General features: G+C 41.2%; 1 protein-coding gene across 1 annotated transcript in view; it reads left to right on the top strand.

Moving 5' to 3' along the window:
- The window catches only part of PIAS4 (protein inhibitor of activated STAT 4), a 50702-nt gene that overhangs the window by 8176 nt on the left and 26019 nt on the right, over positions 1-16507 (top strand). The window contains exons 3-7 of the mRNA XM_027851098.1: positions 9736-9820; positions 13222-13263; positions 13641-13731; positions 13975-14103; positions 14184-14289. Of these exons, the coding sequence (XP_027706899.1) occupies positions 9736-9820; positions 13222-13263; positions 13641-13731; positions 13975-14103; positions 14184-14289 (453 nt within the window). The remainder of the gene's footprint in view (positions 1-9735; positions 9821-13221; positions 13264-13640; positions 13732-13974; positions 14104-14183; positions 14290-16507) is intronic.

Raw genomic sequence — 16507 nt, 5'->3', positions numbered from 1 at the left:
TCTGGAAGAGAATCCAGCAAAGGAGACAGAGAAGGAGCAGTCAGATAGGCAGGAGAACCAGGAGAGAGTGGTGTTCTGAAAACCCAGAGAGAAGAGTGTCGAAGAGGAGAGTGTGATCAGCAGTGTCAGAGGCTGCAGAGAAGTCAAGGAGAATGAGTAGTGAGAAAAGGCCTTTGGATTTGGCAACTAAGAGATCATTAGTAACTTTGGAAAGAGGAGTTTTGTTGGAATGATAAGGTTGGAAGCCAGATTGTAAGAAGTTAAATGAGTGGAGGCACCTGCTGAAGAGATACAGGTAGCAGGATGGAAGGATCAAGTGACGCTTGAAGATCCCATAGGGGGTGATTACTGAGGATGTATTCTGCCAGAGAAGATGGGAGGAGTGATGGGATCAAGTGTAAATGAAGAGGGATTGGTGTGGAGAAAGGCTGCTTCTTGTTAGAAACTGAAGGAAAGGATTTTGTCCCAGAAATCTTAGACCAAACCAGTCTAGAGTAGCAGTTAGCTGCTATTTTCAAAGATGAAGTGAAATGAATTTGCTCTTCCAGCTGAGGCATCAGAGAAGGTTGAAGTGGGCTGAGAATTTTGCCCCATAGAATTGGGCTTGAGATGGGTCTTGAAGAGATAAAACCAATAGAAATCTCGTAAGGAGACAGTCAGTGAAATGGGCAAGGAATACAGCATTGTATGGTAGAGGGGGAGAGCTTGGTTTGGAATCAGGGTTTGAATGCTGTTTCTGCCTTGTTACTCTCTGTGTAATCTTCATCTGGAGAATGAAGGGGTTGGATAAAATGAATCTGAACCCTGTGCATTGTTGTGTTTTAAATTTTATTGCTGTCTTTTATTTTTATATCATCTTCATGTCAAATATATCCTTCCTCATTCCATTCTCCACAGAGTTGTATCAAAAAATGAAGGGGGGAGGGGGTAGAAGCAGTTTAGTAGAACTAACGGAGCACGTCACCTGAATGACAGTGTATGTAGTGTTCCATATCCATAGTCCTTTACCCTCAGCCCTGCCAAAAAGGGGGGGGGGTGCATATACCTCATTTCTTTTGTGGGGCTAAGCTTGGTCATTATATTTACACAGGAAGGCTAAATGTTATGATTACCAATGGAGAAGAGAAGAAATGTGCCTTCCCTCTTTCCCTGATGAGAACTATCACTGGAATGTTACATGTGCTCTTAGCTGTGGTTGCTGAGGTTGATTTTGCTTAATAGTTTTTCTTTGTTACAAGGAAAGGCTCACTAAATGATGCCTGAGGGATTATATATGGAAATGACTGAGATTTTTATAAAGACATCAAAACTTTTAAAAGGGTGAGAGGAGATTGAACTAGGTCTCTAAGGTCCTTTTCCAGCTTTAAATCATAGGGTCATGTGACACTCAAGGTACCTGTTTTTCTAAAACTAAAAAGACATTTTTATCAGAGCTCTGACTAAGAAGCAGTATTCCTGAGTGTCTCCCCACACCATCCTTTGCCATCAGGTGTTGGAGCCACCATCCTGCGTTGTTGGCATCTTCTATTAGTTCTTTTGGAATAACAGAGGAAAGAAGAGGCTTTGCCTTCCATTTGTCTCCTCTGCACTTGCCTGCTGCTAGCAATCTGGTGAAACATCCAGTATTCCTGAGTGGTTGTATTCTTCTGAAGGGCAGGCCGCCTTAGATGGATCCCTGATGGAGAATGTCCTGGTAGAGAGGAAACATAAATCAAATAGAATGCTGTGCTTGATGCTGGGGGGATGGGAAGGCCACAAGAGAGAAGAGATTTGAATAACATCAGAGCTGAAAGGGAACTTGGCTCATCTAGTCCATCATCCTCCTTTAACACATTAAAAAACTGAGACTTAAAAAAACAGAAACTTAACCAAGGTGTTCTAAGCTGTTAGTGACAGGAGCTCTGACTAGAACCTGGGTTACACAATTCAACGGGTTTTCAGCATACCATATGGCTGTTAAATACCTAGTTGCTCATCCTTTGCATTTTTCGTTGTCTTTCTTTCTTCTCTTCTCTCCCACCCCCCAACTTCTTAAATTGTTAGCCAGACTGGATGGTTTACTCTCAAATATGTGATAAGAATCACCTGATTGTGATATCACAATCACATGATTGAAGATCATTTATTTTGATTCATGGCCCTTACTGCCACAAAATAAGCATTTGGCCTGCTAGTTGATCCCAGTTGGTCCCTCTAAATTAGTGCTCCTGTCTTCAGCCCTCATCAGATGCCCTGGAGAAGCTTGTGCATTTCTCTCATTCCCACCCAAAATAGTTTTGGCCAGCTGGGTGGGGCTACAGAGCAAAGGGTATTTTCTTCTTGAGCTCAGCATGTACTCAGGGAGCATGGAATATGATAGGGTATCATCATTCCCACTTTATAGCTCCTTTGTTGGGAACTCCCTCTCCCAACACGAATTGTAATCCACTTATTAATTAAATAATCTTTGACTTGCCTAAGACTAAGAGAGGTTAACACACAGCACTCACACAGGGATTTGAGCCCATATCTCCCTGACTCCTAGTCTGTTATGTCCCATTAGCTCTTATCAGTAGAGTAATAGGAAGACTGTTAACAGACATTCAGTAAAAGTTCATTATAAGGTGGGATCCTAGGTCCGTGAAGATAAATCTGAGGTAAGAAGCCTGCCCTCAGGAAGAACCCTAGTTTAAAGAGAGGATATATATGTTAAGATATCTGTTCAGTTGTTTTTCAGTCATGTCTGACTCTTTGTGACCCCACTAGGGTTTCCTTGGTAGAGATATTGGAGTGGTTTGCTATTTTGTTCTCCAGCTCATTTTACAGATGGGGAAACTGCAGCAAACAGGGTTAACTTACCCAGGGCCAGATTTGCATTCAGGAAGATGAGTCTTCTCGACTTCAGGCCCCAGCACTCTATCCACTGCACCACCTAGTTGCCCATACTTTAAGATAGGATAGTATTTAAAGCTGAAAGATACCATAGGACCCTTGGGTCCTACTTTCTCATTTTATGAATGAAAACAAATAAACAAACCTGATGCTCAGAGAGGCTGTGTAAACTTAACCAGGTCACACAGCTGATTCGGAGCAGAAGTAGAATTTGAACCCCCTAGTTCTCCTACTCTAAATGAAGTGTCCATTCCACTTCACCATGCTGAGTTTCATATGCTAGCCCCAAAGAGCAATACCAGAAGCCGTAGAGGAAGTTGGAGAGGAGTGTGGTCAAAGAAGACTTCACAGAGGCAGTGAAACTTGCTGGACTTTGAGAATTTATCAGGTTCAGGTAAATGAAGATTAGGACACCTTTTAGCAGGAAAAGGAGGTTAAAGCCTCATTCTTTAAGGCCCAGTTATCAATTCCGTGAAGCTTCTTCCAGTGTGTTCTGTCACCACCTTAATGTCCTTTCTTTTCAACTTGCAAGTATCTTCTTTTTTTGACATCCAAGAGCCCTTTATTTTTGTCTTTCTAACACATTTTGAAATTCTACTTTTGTAATGTAGTTGTGTGTGTGTGTGTGTGTGTGTGTGTGTGTATCTTATCCTTTTTTAAGTTCTTGAGGTAAAAAACCATGTGTTCTTTATATAGTTAACACAGTAGGTACTTTAAAATGTTTCAGTTAGGAATGTGAGTTTGTACATTCTCTCCAAACTACTGTAGTTCATAAAAAAATATTCCTGGATTTTTTAACCAACATTTTGTTAAAGGGTCGGAACTTGAATATGAGTTCCAAGATGGGAAACTAGACATTGATGTTTGTAGGCTAGTAAAAGTTTTACCTCATTAGAGTAGTATGTTTTGAGTTTAGGGGAAAGAGGAGGTCAAATAGAACCAAATGAGTGAGTATCTCAGAACTTGATTTCAGGAGTCCAGGGAACTTGCCAGTGGTGGAGAAGCCACATGTAGTTTGAGGAGGGGATTGAAGAGACTGAAGAAATATGCAAACAAAGGCCTATTTAAATCATATAAAAATGATTTGTAGGGAGAGAAGTTAGTGGAGAAATCGGGAAGAAAATCACCATATAAACAAGAGGTGACTAGGGCCTGGCTAAGGATCTTGGCAATGAAAAGGCAGGCAGAATTTGAGAGACAGTACCAAAAGAAAAAAATCCTAGGCGGTGATCTTGAGTAGCAGAAAGAGAAAAATGACTGATGCCTGGAAGACAGAGTTGGCAAGGACCACAGAGGCATCTAGGCTGACTTGTACCTAAGCAGGAATCCCTCTACAGCATGCTCAACAAATCATCAGCCAGCTTCCATGAAAGACTTCCAAGCTTGGATAATTTAATACTTCTGAAGCAGCCTGTTCCACTTTGGGACATTTCTGATCATTAAGAATTCTTATTTAATTGTTACTCCCCTGTAAGAGCAGGGACTGTTTGCTATTTTCATCTTTGTAGCTCTAATACCTACTACTGTGCCTTGCCCCATAGGTAGGTACTGATAAATGTTTGTTTAATTGTTAGAAAGTTTGTCTTTATGTGATGGCCAAACTTTCTTATTGTCCTTCTTTCTAAGTAGTTGAGCCTAGAGTGTTATTGAAAGGAAACTGAACAACTCTGGCTTTTTCATGTTGAGCTCTAAGGTGATAACGAGGTCCAGTTAAAAATAGTCGGGGGGGGGGGGGGGGGGGAGGGGGAGAAAAATAAAAAGGGGGGGGGGGGGGGGGGGAGGTAGGCGGAGAAAAATTTAAAACTCAAAAGCTTATGGAAGTGATTGTTGATAAATCAAAATAAATTAATTGGAAAAAAACAAAAAGAAAAAAAAAGAAATAACACCAGGATGGGAAGTGAGGGTACTGGAGTAGTGGCAGTAGTGATGGACAGATAGGAAAGAATACAAGAAGGAGATAATTCAAATGGAAAACGGAGAAGTGACAGTTGCAGGAATGTAGAATGAGACATATTTTTGGATGTGGCTTTTGTTTGTCTATGGAAATTTGTTTTGTTTAGCTGTGCATATTTGTTTTGTTGGCTGTGCATATTTGTTGAGAGGGTTTGGTTTTGTTTTTAAATGAGGGGAAAGTGGGAGGAAGAAAAAATAATGCTTGATAATTAAAAAGAGAAGAAAGAAAGTTAAAAAACAAAAAATAGTCCCCCAGAATAGTCAGTATTGGAGGAGTAGAAAGATGGGCACACTAAATGTATTGTTGGTGGAGCTATGAATTGGGCCAGTCATTCTGGATAAGTTTGGGATTATGCAAAGAGAGTGATTAAAGTGTCTTTACCTTTTGACCCAGAGTTTTCACTACCAGGCATATACCCTAGGGAGGTTAATGACAAAAAGAAATTCCCCACATACACTAAAATGTTTATAGTGTCTCTTTTTGTAGTAGCAAAAAGAAAAGAAAAGAAAAAACCTAGAAAAAATAGGTAATAGATTTTTTTTTTAATTGTGGTACCTGAATGTAATAGAATATTAGTGTGGTATCAACAACCATATGAAAAAATATTCCAAATCACTGAGAAATGCAAACTAAAACAACTCTGAGTTTCTGCCTCATACTCAGAATCTGATTGGCAAAGATAAAGAAGCTCTGAAATGATGGGCATGCTAATACCATATTGAAGAAGCTGAGAATTGACTCATCCATTCAACCATTCTGGAAAGCACATTGGAACCATATCCCAAAAGTTACTAAACTGTGCATACCTTTTGACCCAGTGGTACCACAACAAGGTCTATACTCCCCCTAAGAGAGAAAAGAGAAAAAAGACCTATATGTACCAAAATCTTTCTAGCAGCCCTTTTTTGTTATGGCAAAAAAACTGGAAACAGTGGTACCCATCAGTTAGGGGAATAGCTGAACAAATTATGGTATGTCAATGTATTGGAATATTATTGCACTGTAAGAAAAGACCAAAGGAAAAAATTTGGAGAAACTTGGCAGGACAAAGTGAAATAAGCAGAAGTAGCAAAACAATTTATACAATGACTGCAAAAATGTAAATGAAAGAACAACAATAGAATAAGAGAAATTTAATGCTTTGAAATTATAATGACCAAGATTGGCCCCATTGAAGAGATAGGAAAAGATATCTCACTCTTCCTTGCAGTGAGGAATACTGTATATGTCAGAAGTTTTCAATACATTGATTTGCTGAACTTCTTTTTTCCTTCTTCCCTCCTCAAAAGGGATGATTTCTAGGAAGGGATTAGGGGAAAGATAAAGTGAGTATTGTATGTGATGCAAAAACTTAGATGAATGGAAATAATGCCACTTTACATTTCTGCGCACATGACTCTATTACCAATTTCTGACTCTTAAGACCCTCAGACCTACACCCTACCATTTTTTCTGACCTGGTAATGCCACCCCCTTTCCTTCCTTCCCCCATGTCTTCCTGACACCAAAACTTTTAGCACTGGGTACTGAGCCATCGAAACCTGGGAAACGGTTTACTCCAGATCTTAAGGATTTGGCCTCCCGTGGTTTGACTTCCAGTTACTTCTCTGTTGGAGATGACAGAAGTTTGCCACATTCATCTTTTTAAATAATTTATCATGTCATACCCCTGTTCAAGATCATTTGTTCTTTCAACAAATATTATTGAGCACCAAAAACGATGATGTGATGGCCGTTGGCCTCAGCGAGTTTAATATAGGAGAGATGCCAGGTACAGCACTATAGTACAAGGTTTGCTGTGTGTAAGTATAATCGGAGAAATCCAAAGCTCTATTGGTTCAAGCCTAAATTCTTCAGACTGGTTTCAAGGCCTTCTGCAGTCTCTACCATACTTTCCAGGCTTATCTCACACTATTCTGTCACACATTTTTTCTCCTTCTGTGTACTTGGTTCACCCTATTCTCCCTGCTAGAAATGCTTTAAGGGTTAGGCTAGATTATTTCTTTGGTCCTTTCCAGCCCGAGATCCTGTCTGAGCCTGAACCATCTTTTTAGGTCTGGTGTCCATCATTCAGCTTTCCCTGACCATTCCATTCTGAACTGTCTTCTTCCTCTGAATGCCTGTGGTGTTTACTGTCTGTACCACGCCTTTTGCCAATTATATGATAAATCAGGGATATTCCTTTGTGCCTTTGCTTCCATCTCCAATCAGAGTGCATTCCTAGAAACACATTTTTAAAAAAAATACTGATATCCTTTGTTTTTACCTCATCTCTATTCCCCTCTTGTTATCCCATATAACAAATAAAAGGAAGGGGGGAGATGTACGTTTTAGGAAACAAACATATTAAAAAATGTTAACATCTTTGCAACATTGAGAATCCATCTTAGGCTTCTTGTCTCCTACATGCCTTGTATGTGTTGGTATATAAATTCACTCTGGTAGTGAATTTATTGAAAGCTAGATCCAGAAAGCAGAAGTCTCCATTGATTTGATCACTAAATGGCAGCAGTATTGCCTGTACACTTTAGGGATGTTGCTAAAGGCAAAGACAGCTACTTGCAAGCCCCATACTTGGTTTCTTTATCAATACCCTTGGAAGATCTTAAGTCTTAAATAGCTTCTTTCCTCAAAGGTGTTTGGGACTCCAATCTAGAATAGTATCTATATGAGGTTAGGGACTGTCAGGAGATAAAAACCATTTCTGGAACTTTTCACCAACATCATATTGTAGAAAGGTCACTGGTTTAGGTGCAGGACCTGACTTCTGGCTCTTTCTTAGATTCAGAGATCTGCACCAGACTTGCTGTGTGACTGCTAGCAAAGTCTCTCCACCTCTATTGGCCTTAATGTCATCTGTTATAAAATCAGATTGGTCTCAGGGGTGGTCTCAGAAACTGCAAGTTCCCCACTCTTGGGATCTTAACCTGGGGTCCATGGATTGAAAAAACAAATTGAGAACTGTATTTCAATATAATTAGTTTCCTTTGTAATTCTATGGATTTTGTTTTATGCATTTAAAAATATTGTTTTGAAGAGGGATTGATAAGACTTCATGGGACTGCCAGAAGGGTCCATAATGCAGAGGTGAAGAACCTCTGGTCTAGGTGATGTCTGAGGATTTTCCTGGCTTTCATGTTGTTTTGATCCTGAGATACCCTGTGAGTAGATTCTATGACATCTTATTTTACAGGAAATTTAAGCCAGTTAGTTATAACTCCATAGGTTGATGACACCTTGTTTTGGGGAAGAGTAAGAGACTTTAGGACCAAACTTTAACCCCTCAGATGTGCTTCAGAGGAGTAAACTTGAGGGATTCTTAGTGATTCAGATTTCTGAGTGGGAATAGCCAGCCATCTTGTGCTTCCTTGCATTCACAGCCTTGTAGAAATTAGAAATCTGAAATTCATAAACAGTTGCTAGCTGAGTGGGTTTATGGGTGAATGTCAGATATCTCCCCTTCTATTCTCAGCTGTTACCAAGAAACAAGAAACTTTCAAGAGAGGAAATGAAGTTCTTTACTCTTCACCATTTTCATTACCTGACTCTCGCTTCTACCCTACCATTTCTCCTGACCCCATGTGTGCCACCTCTTTTCCTCCTTTTCCCCACATCTTCCTGATAATCAACATCTACAGAAGAAACGACTGGTTTTAGCCAGAGAATTGCTTCGATCTTATAGTGCTGAAAGAAGACCAGAAGAATCAAAACCCTCACTGTCATTTTGTAGATGACTGCCTAATATCCTACTCGATAGAAAATACCTGGCCCTCTGAGGATCCCTCTTGCTCCTTTTTACCTCTAGGCCAGTGTTTTTTTTTATTGCCTGTATCATGAGATAATGAAAAAAGAGCTTAATTTAGAGTCAAAAGCCCTGCCTGAGTTTTCCATCTACTTACTGGTTGTGTGACCTTGAACAAGTCACAACTTCTCTTGGCTTCAGTTTCTTCATTTGTAAAATTAGGGGATTGGACTAAATTGTCCTTAAAATCCGTGTGTTTGAGGGAAAGGTTTGAGTTGCTGCAGAGAAAGTTTATTTTTTTTTCTTCTTTCTCCTGGTTCAGGAGTTTGCAGTTGACTGAAGGCCAAACCTTGGTTTGGAGGGCAGAAAACCTCCTAGCCATGTGTGCGGGTCCAGTGGCAAAATGAGGAGATTGAGAGAATGTCCGTAGCCATACTGTCTAACCCCTGAAGCAAGGGGCCCCTGTGTCATAGTCCTGAGAGTTTAACCTCTGCTTAACCTCTCTCTATCTCCCGACACAGCCCATTCCATTGTTAGCTCTGAGTGTTAGGAAGGTTTTCCCTTTATGTTGACCTGAAATCTCTGGGTCTTCCGCTTTGGGGTTCTAATTAAACCTTGTGGGCAGGCAGGACAACAGCCAGCAGATGTGTGTGGTGCACCAGTAGGCAGGAGTTCCTTTTCCATGTGACAGCGTTCAGAGCCTCCTCCACACCAGCTCTTCTCCAAGGGAAGCCTCTCCACCTCCTTTCACTGATCCTCAGACAGTATGGTCCCAAGGCCTCCTCACAGTCCTGATCACCTTTCTCTGCACATGCTACAGTTTGTCAGGGTCCTTAAAATGTGACTTGTAGAACTGAAGACGACATTATAGCTTTGGTCTGACCAGGGTGGAAATTAGCAGGACAAGCAAGCTCTCTTTCTAGCACACCAGATTTCTGTTAATGTAATGAGTACAAGTAACTGTGTTGTCTGGTTTGCCATAAGAAAGTGTTGGGATTTTTTCCCCCCTTGATTTCTTTCCAGTTTGTCCTGAGATTCTTCTCCATCTAATTCTCTAGTACGCAGCCTAGTCTGTTTCCTCTTTCAGGATCTAAAAGTTTTAGAGCACAGAAACTTAATTATCAGCCTTCTTGGTGTTGAAAAATAAAACCTCTTCCTCTGTCTTCAGTCCCACAGAATAGTGAGAAGCTGCAGGAGAGCCCATGCATTTTTGCGTTGACGCCGAGACAAGTGGAACTGATCAGAAACTCCAGGTACATTTACTTCACTCATCACTTTCCTGCCTATATTTAGGGTTCTCTTTCCTGAGTCGTTTAACTGCATAGCACTATGAGAAGTAAATTAGAGAAAACTGGACTATTTTATGTTGTTTCAGGCTTCTGTCCTACCTCATATGGTAGTGATCTCTAAATGTTATTAAACATGACCCAGAGTTCTGGAGGAATTTCCTAGAGTACCTGTGTCCTATTTTATGCCCATTAGTAAAGCTCAGAAGTTGATGTTGGAAAAGGGGAAAGTCACCGGTTTATGAAGCTGGCAGGGATCTCAGAATTAACCTAATCCTTCCCCACTCACCTTACCACTCCACCACACACATGATATTATAGAGGAGAAAACTATGGCCAAGAGAAGGTGATAAGTTTTTGACAAGGTGGTAAGTAGCAGGGCCAGGAATTCAAATGAAGTCTGGTGCTCTTTGCCCTGTATACTGTTGGCCTGCTGGTCACTCTTACAAAAGCACTGATAAGAACAACTGACATTTTTTTGGCTTTAGCCTTATGAAGCACTTACCTTACAGCTATGAGGTCAGTGATACAAATATTACTATCCTCAATTACAGGTGAGGAAATTAAAACTCACGGTGGCAAAGTTTCTTGCCCAGAGTCACAAAATGAGTAAGCATCAGAGCCAAGACAGAAGCCTAGCTTTTGCTTCCAAATCCAGCACTCTTCCCTTTAGACCATAAGAGCTAATTAAAGGATGGTCTTCAGATTAGAGCTCATTGTTGTTAGTAGAATCATGGGATTTAAGTTCAAAGGATACCTAGTTCAGTCCCTTTAACCTATAAAAGGAAACTGAGGTCCACAGAGGGGGACATCACATTAGTGCTGTAGCAGAGCTGGGATTTTAATACAGGTTTTCTGATTAGAAATCCAACAATTTTTCCACTACAACTTGTGACCATTGTGATCCAGTCACAAAAGGGATCGGCTCTACCTGAGGGACCAGAGAGCAGCTGAGTGTAAAGCCCAGAACGATGAACTCTTTAGGCCCATTCCCAGGAAGAGTTGGCATCTGAATGCAGTGTGCTATAGTCCTAATACTTTTGAACTGAGTCCTAGGCCTCACTGTAACATCTCTCAGTGCAATTTTTTTTCTTTTTTTTTTTTTTAACAAAGGTATATTTGCTGTGAAGATCCACCAAAAATAGAAGTACAAACAATTTCCCCCAGCACCCGAAGGAACACTCTCCTCGCAGTACATTCTAATAACTATCACCCTTCTACATGCTTTGTCTTCACCAAAACATGGCCTGGACTCTAGACTCTTCTTTTCAGAACAGTGATATTTCAGAAGTAAAGCTGAAATGACTGCTTTCATGTACTCTTTTGGGATGCCAGGTTAAATTTTGTAGGCTAGGGTCTGCATTGTAGGTCTCATGCTTTTTCTCGTGGCCAGCTTCCCTGTGAGGCGTGATGCTTTTCGGTATCAGATCAGTGCCCTGGCTGCTGTGCCCTGTGTGGTAGGAACCAGAGCCAGACTCAGGAGATTATCCTGCTTGCAATGTTTGCCTTGTGTTTGCCAACATAACTTTTGGGTACATATTTAGATGGTTCCTTCACTGAATCCAAATTCTTTCCTTATTTCTCCATCCTAAAAGCTACTCATGCTACAATGGGCTTAGTTTAATTTTTTCTCTACTCCTACCACTGGTACTACTTTGAAAAAAAAAAAAAACAAAACAAAACACAGCAAAGGTTGAAATGGCCAAAAATGGCTGCTGGAAGACCCAGGTTAGTCATGAATGTAACTGGAACAGACTTTAGAAACACCTTAATCTAACACCTTTTTAAGGGGGAGAAAAACCCTTATATACCAGATATACTATTTCCTTGGTTGTCCAATTGTTTGCCATACCATGTAGCTCTCCCTTGGTCCTATGCCCAAGTTACTGGGGGAGGCTCATAGCATCTTAGAGTAGGAAGGCCCCTCAGAGACTGATCTGTACCTGACCACATAGCCTCATGGACCACATTAGTTAAAGATTCTTCTAACTCTTGCTTAGAGTTTGGCCAATGTTTGCCAGGATGCTGTACCTCGAGTATTTGTGAGAATTTTTCTCATACAGTTGGAAATACCACCAGAAATGAAGCAGAAAAACAAATTGGCCAGCTTAGTGCATTTTGAGTTAAGGGACAGCTAGTAACTAAGTGGAATGTACCCAATAATCGGGCTGCAAAATCAAGGAAGAGAAAATATGGAATTGAGATTTCTTCAGACCAAGGTTCCCCAACTCCTGATCTTTGAGGTTGACTTCTCTCAATCATTTGATTGATAATCAAATCCAAGTTTCTTTTGCTGCTATGAAAGGCATGATAATCTATTGCCCTTTCGCTCTACTCAGAATCCCTATGATTCAAAGCCATGGACAATCTAGGCCGAAGATTGCTTCTGTGACTACCACTCTGTCTTCCCTCATACCCATTAGTGTCAGCTCCATTCCTCCAATGTCCTTGTCCTGCTCTTTCCTACCCTTTCTTTGGGCCCCTTGGAGCTCTTCATGGTAATAAACTGTCCTTGCTGTTAGACCTGTTCTTGCCTACCCCACCCTCCCAAAAAATAGTTGTACAAGTTTTCTCTTTACTTATATGTTTACTTTTTTCTCCCCTATAGATTGTAAGCTCCTTGAAGGCAGAGACTGTTTTATTTTGCATTTGTAGCCCAATGACAGGCATTCAGCAGATGTTCCTTAAATACTTGGGGAATGGACAGACTTGATCTGGTTATAGCACAAAGGAGGGTTTGTGTGAAAACCACTCACTGAAAGAACTCTGCACATTTGAGCATTGAGTAAAGGGTGGGTGCTGCCCTTGAGCTCCTTCCCTGCCCTATCCCATTTGGGGGAAGGGAAAAGTAGATGCTGTTACTGAAAAGATTTGGAGCCCCTGCCCTAGAGGAGGGTGTAAGCAGGAGAGAGCTTGGAGTCTAGAACAATGCATTGTGCCATTATCCAGCTGGCAAACTGCTTTACCACTTTGTACTCTAGTTTCTTTATCTTTAAAATGGCCATGACATGCCTGTTGGGAAGAGGCACCATGCTGTTACTCTGTGGTTCCATTGGTGCTTTCAGACCCGGCTGGGCCAGAGAAGAGTGCCCCTCAATAAGGATTCCACACATTGTGGGTTTATTCAAGCTGTTTAGATCTACCTCCTGGATGGATTCTGGTGGTGTGATGTTGTAGTATGAGTTTTTGATATTTTGGCTAAAGAGTTTGTGTAATCACCTTGAGCCATTTGGAAGAAGGCTACTACCTAGATTACAAGAGAAGATGAAAAGAAAAATAATATTGTCAATGTTGGATATAGTATTGATGTCCTGGAATGTTCTTTACCTTACTAGCTTCTTTCTTTTTCATTGGATTTACTTTGCCAGGGAGTTGCAACCTGGAGTGAAATCAGTTCAAGTGGTACTAAGGTGAGTTGTGTGGATCTGTTGAAGTCCAAAAGGCATATAAGGAAAAGTGACTCTTAGGGAAATTGAAAAGGAACTTTGCAGTGACCCCAGAAAGTTCTTTTGATAAGCAGCTCTTGTGCTAATGCAGTGCAGGAGAGAAAGCTGTTTGCTATCTGCAGCGTGTCTGCATCTCGCCTACTAACAATACGTTACTGATTCGGCTCGGAATAGCTGGGTTTGCCTAAGCCTGTATTTTAGGGGTAGATGAAGGCCTTGGGAAGTGGGGAGCTGGTAGTGTGTACTGGATTCTGATCTCAGAACAGAACTGGAGTCTCAGTAAGGGTGGAAGGGTATCGGTGGGGGAGTGAAGCATCACACAGTCCTTCCTTCTGTTGCAGAATCTGTTACACAGACACTAGCTGCCCCCAGGAGGATCAGTACCCTCCTAACATTGCAGTAAAAGTCAACCACAGCTACTGCTCAGTCCCGGTAAGTCATCCCAGCCTCACAGTATCACTCAGTTAGTTGGGTATTTGTTAAAGAGCCAGGTCTACTGCTGGAAAGAACTGTTAATACAGATGGGCTTGAAGGGAGGGGGAGGAGTGTAGTAGATATAATATTTAAAATTCATCATAAAACATACCCGACTGGGTGATGGTTTGGGTTTTTAAAAAATTAACTACATTTCCTTTCCTTCTCCTGAGCAAAATAAAGAAAATTTTCTGATTTTAGGGCTACTATCCATCAAATAAGCCTGGGGTGGAGCCAAAACGGCCCTGTCGTCCCATTAATCTCACACACCTCATGTACCTATCTTCAGCAACAAACCGAATCACTGTCACCTGGGGGAATTACGGAAAGGTGAGTAATATGACCAGTGGCTAGGTTGTACTGCCGAAGACTCCTCGTTCTATTCACTGACTCCTTGTCTCTCTTTCCAGAGTTACTCAGTGGGTTTATACTTAGTACGGCAGCTGACCTCATCAGAACTGCTGCAGAGGTTGAAAACTATCGGAATCAAACATCCGGAGCTCTGCAAAGCACTTGGTAAGTAGTTGAGCTTATTCCTGACAGGAGACTGAGAAACCAGGGAGGAGTCTGATGTTACATGTATCGTTACGTGGCTCCCCTGTGTTTGCATTTGGTCTCCTCCCCTGGGAGCTCTGGGACATTAATACCCCTAAAGTCAGTCTTGTTGCTGGTAGTATGGTGCCTATGACACCAGTTAAACAAAGTGGAAAAACCCTGGACTTAGAGTCAGGAGACCTCAATTCTAGTCCTGGCTCTTGCGACCTTGGGTGAGTCTTTCCCCTCTTTGGGTCTCAGTTTTCTGATTTGTAAAATGAGGGGATTGAACTATAATCTCTATGGTTCTCACTTCTTCCTCCACTGTCCTCTGTTCCCTTTTCCTATTAGTTTGCTGTGCCCATCAGAAACAAGCAAGCCTTTCTTCTTTTGAAGCTTTTGTTGATTGGAGTGAACCAAGTAGTAGCATATAACACTTCTTGCTAACCCTCTGATTGGAATTCCTTTTTGAGTTTAAGTATGTGAACAAAATGAAGAGCCCTACAAATATGGTTCCTGATCTGGTGACTTTAAAATTAAAGTCAGAATTCCCACCTTCACTTCTCATGGGACTTCTTTGGAAATTCTTTTAACTGACCAAGTGGGAGGAATGTTATAAGGACAATGAAACTTTGTTACTTTAGAATTGAGGTTATGATCATTTGGACAGGGTGGAATTGAAGTTTACCTTTGTGCAAATGTGAGGGGGAGGAACAAATTTTTTGAGGAAATAGTGTAAATGAAATTTTGTAGGGACTATCTTTCCTAAGGGGCAGCTAGGTGGCGCAGTGGATGTAGTGGTAGGCCTGAGAGTCAGGCCAACTCATCTTCCTGAGTTCAGATCTGGTCTCAGATACTTGACTAGCTGTGTGACCCTGGGCAAGTCGATTAACCCTGTTCATTTCGGTTTCCTCATCTATAAAATGAGCTACAGAAGGAAACTGAGGCAAACAGGATTAAGTGACCACTCCAGTATCTTTGCCAAGAAAACCACAGATGGGTTTTGAAGAGTCACAAGTGGCTGGAAAACTACTGAACAATGAATCTTTCCTAGTTTTAGAAAGATTCCTAGAATCTTTCCTAAGAGAAAAATAAACCAGTTGAAGGCATATCAACAGCATCCATTTGTAAAGAGTATGCTAGTCACACATTATTTTTCATTAAAACCAACCCTAAGGGCCTCTCCTAGCACCCATGTAATTTAATATATATACCCCAAAGTAATAAAATCTCTATCTCTTCGCTAACATTTTATATAACTCAGAGCGGCCCTCCCCATCTCCTCCACATGACTTCCCAGTTATTGAAGATTGACTCAATTTGTGAAATAGCCTAAGCTCCTTAAGAGAGAAGGCATTCCACTCAGTCACTATGATGCTAACCAGCTCTGTGACTTTGGACAAGTCACTTCTGCTCTACCTCAGTTTCATCATTGAAGTAAAGGGTTTGAACTAAATTAACCATAACGTCTAAAGTTTGGCAATATTTTTCCTAAAATTGTGCCTACAAAATAATATGGCTTATGGTAAACAAACATGCCAGAACCTGTACATCCAAATGACAGTTGTTTCCAAGGATGCTGCAGTTTTTCAGAACTTTCTGGAAACTTACCAGAAGAGTAAATTTAGAACTTGAAATAGAAACTTAGAACTTGGCCTCAGCCGTTCAGTTCACCCATCCAAAATCATGGATCAGAGGATTTTAAAGCCGAAAGGGATGTTAGAGGTCCTTTAATTAACCCTGTCCTTTTATAACTGAAGAAACTGAGGTGAAGTGAATTGCCAGAGGTCGCACAAGTAGCAAATGTCAGAGCCAGGTTTAAAACCAGGGTCTCCTCATACCAGGGCTGGCATTCCTTTAGGATACCTTGCTGCCTTTTGGTTTTCTTACAGATGCAGAAATTGAAAGACCTCCCTGAGAGCAGGGTCTATGTGTCCTATCTTTGTAAGCCAAGTACCTGACCTAGGGCCTTGCATATAGGTGCTTAATGTTTATTTTTTGAATGAAGAGAAAGAAATTGAGTCACCAAGGAGCACACAAGTAGTGATGGACCCAAGACTAGAACCCAGATCTCTTGACTCCTGGTAGAGTACTCTTTCAGTTTCCAAACAAAGCTGAGCTGCAGCAATAGATTCAAGTTAGCAGGCCTTTGACCTTGGGATCAGATTGGAAGGCAGGCTAGTACCAGAGCCTCTTGTGT

Source organism: Vombatus ursinus, unplaced genomic scaffold (genome assembly GCF_900497805.2).
Source record: "Vombatus ursinus unplaced genomic scaffold, bare-nosed wombat genome assembly UNPS02009173.1, whole genome shotgun sequence".
Lineage (NCBI taxonomy): Eukaryota > Metazoa > Chordata > Mammalia > Diprotodontia > Vombatidae > Vombatus > Vombatus ursinus.
This window is presented reverse-complemented; position numbering and strand designations above follow the sequence as displayed.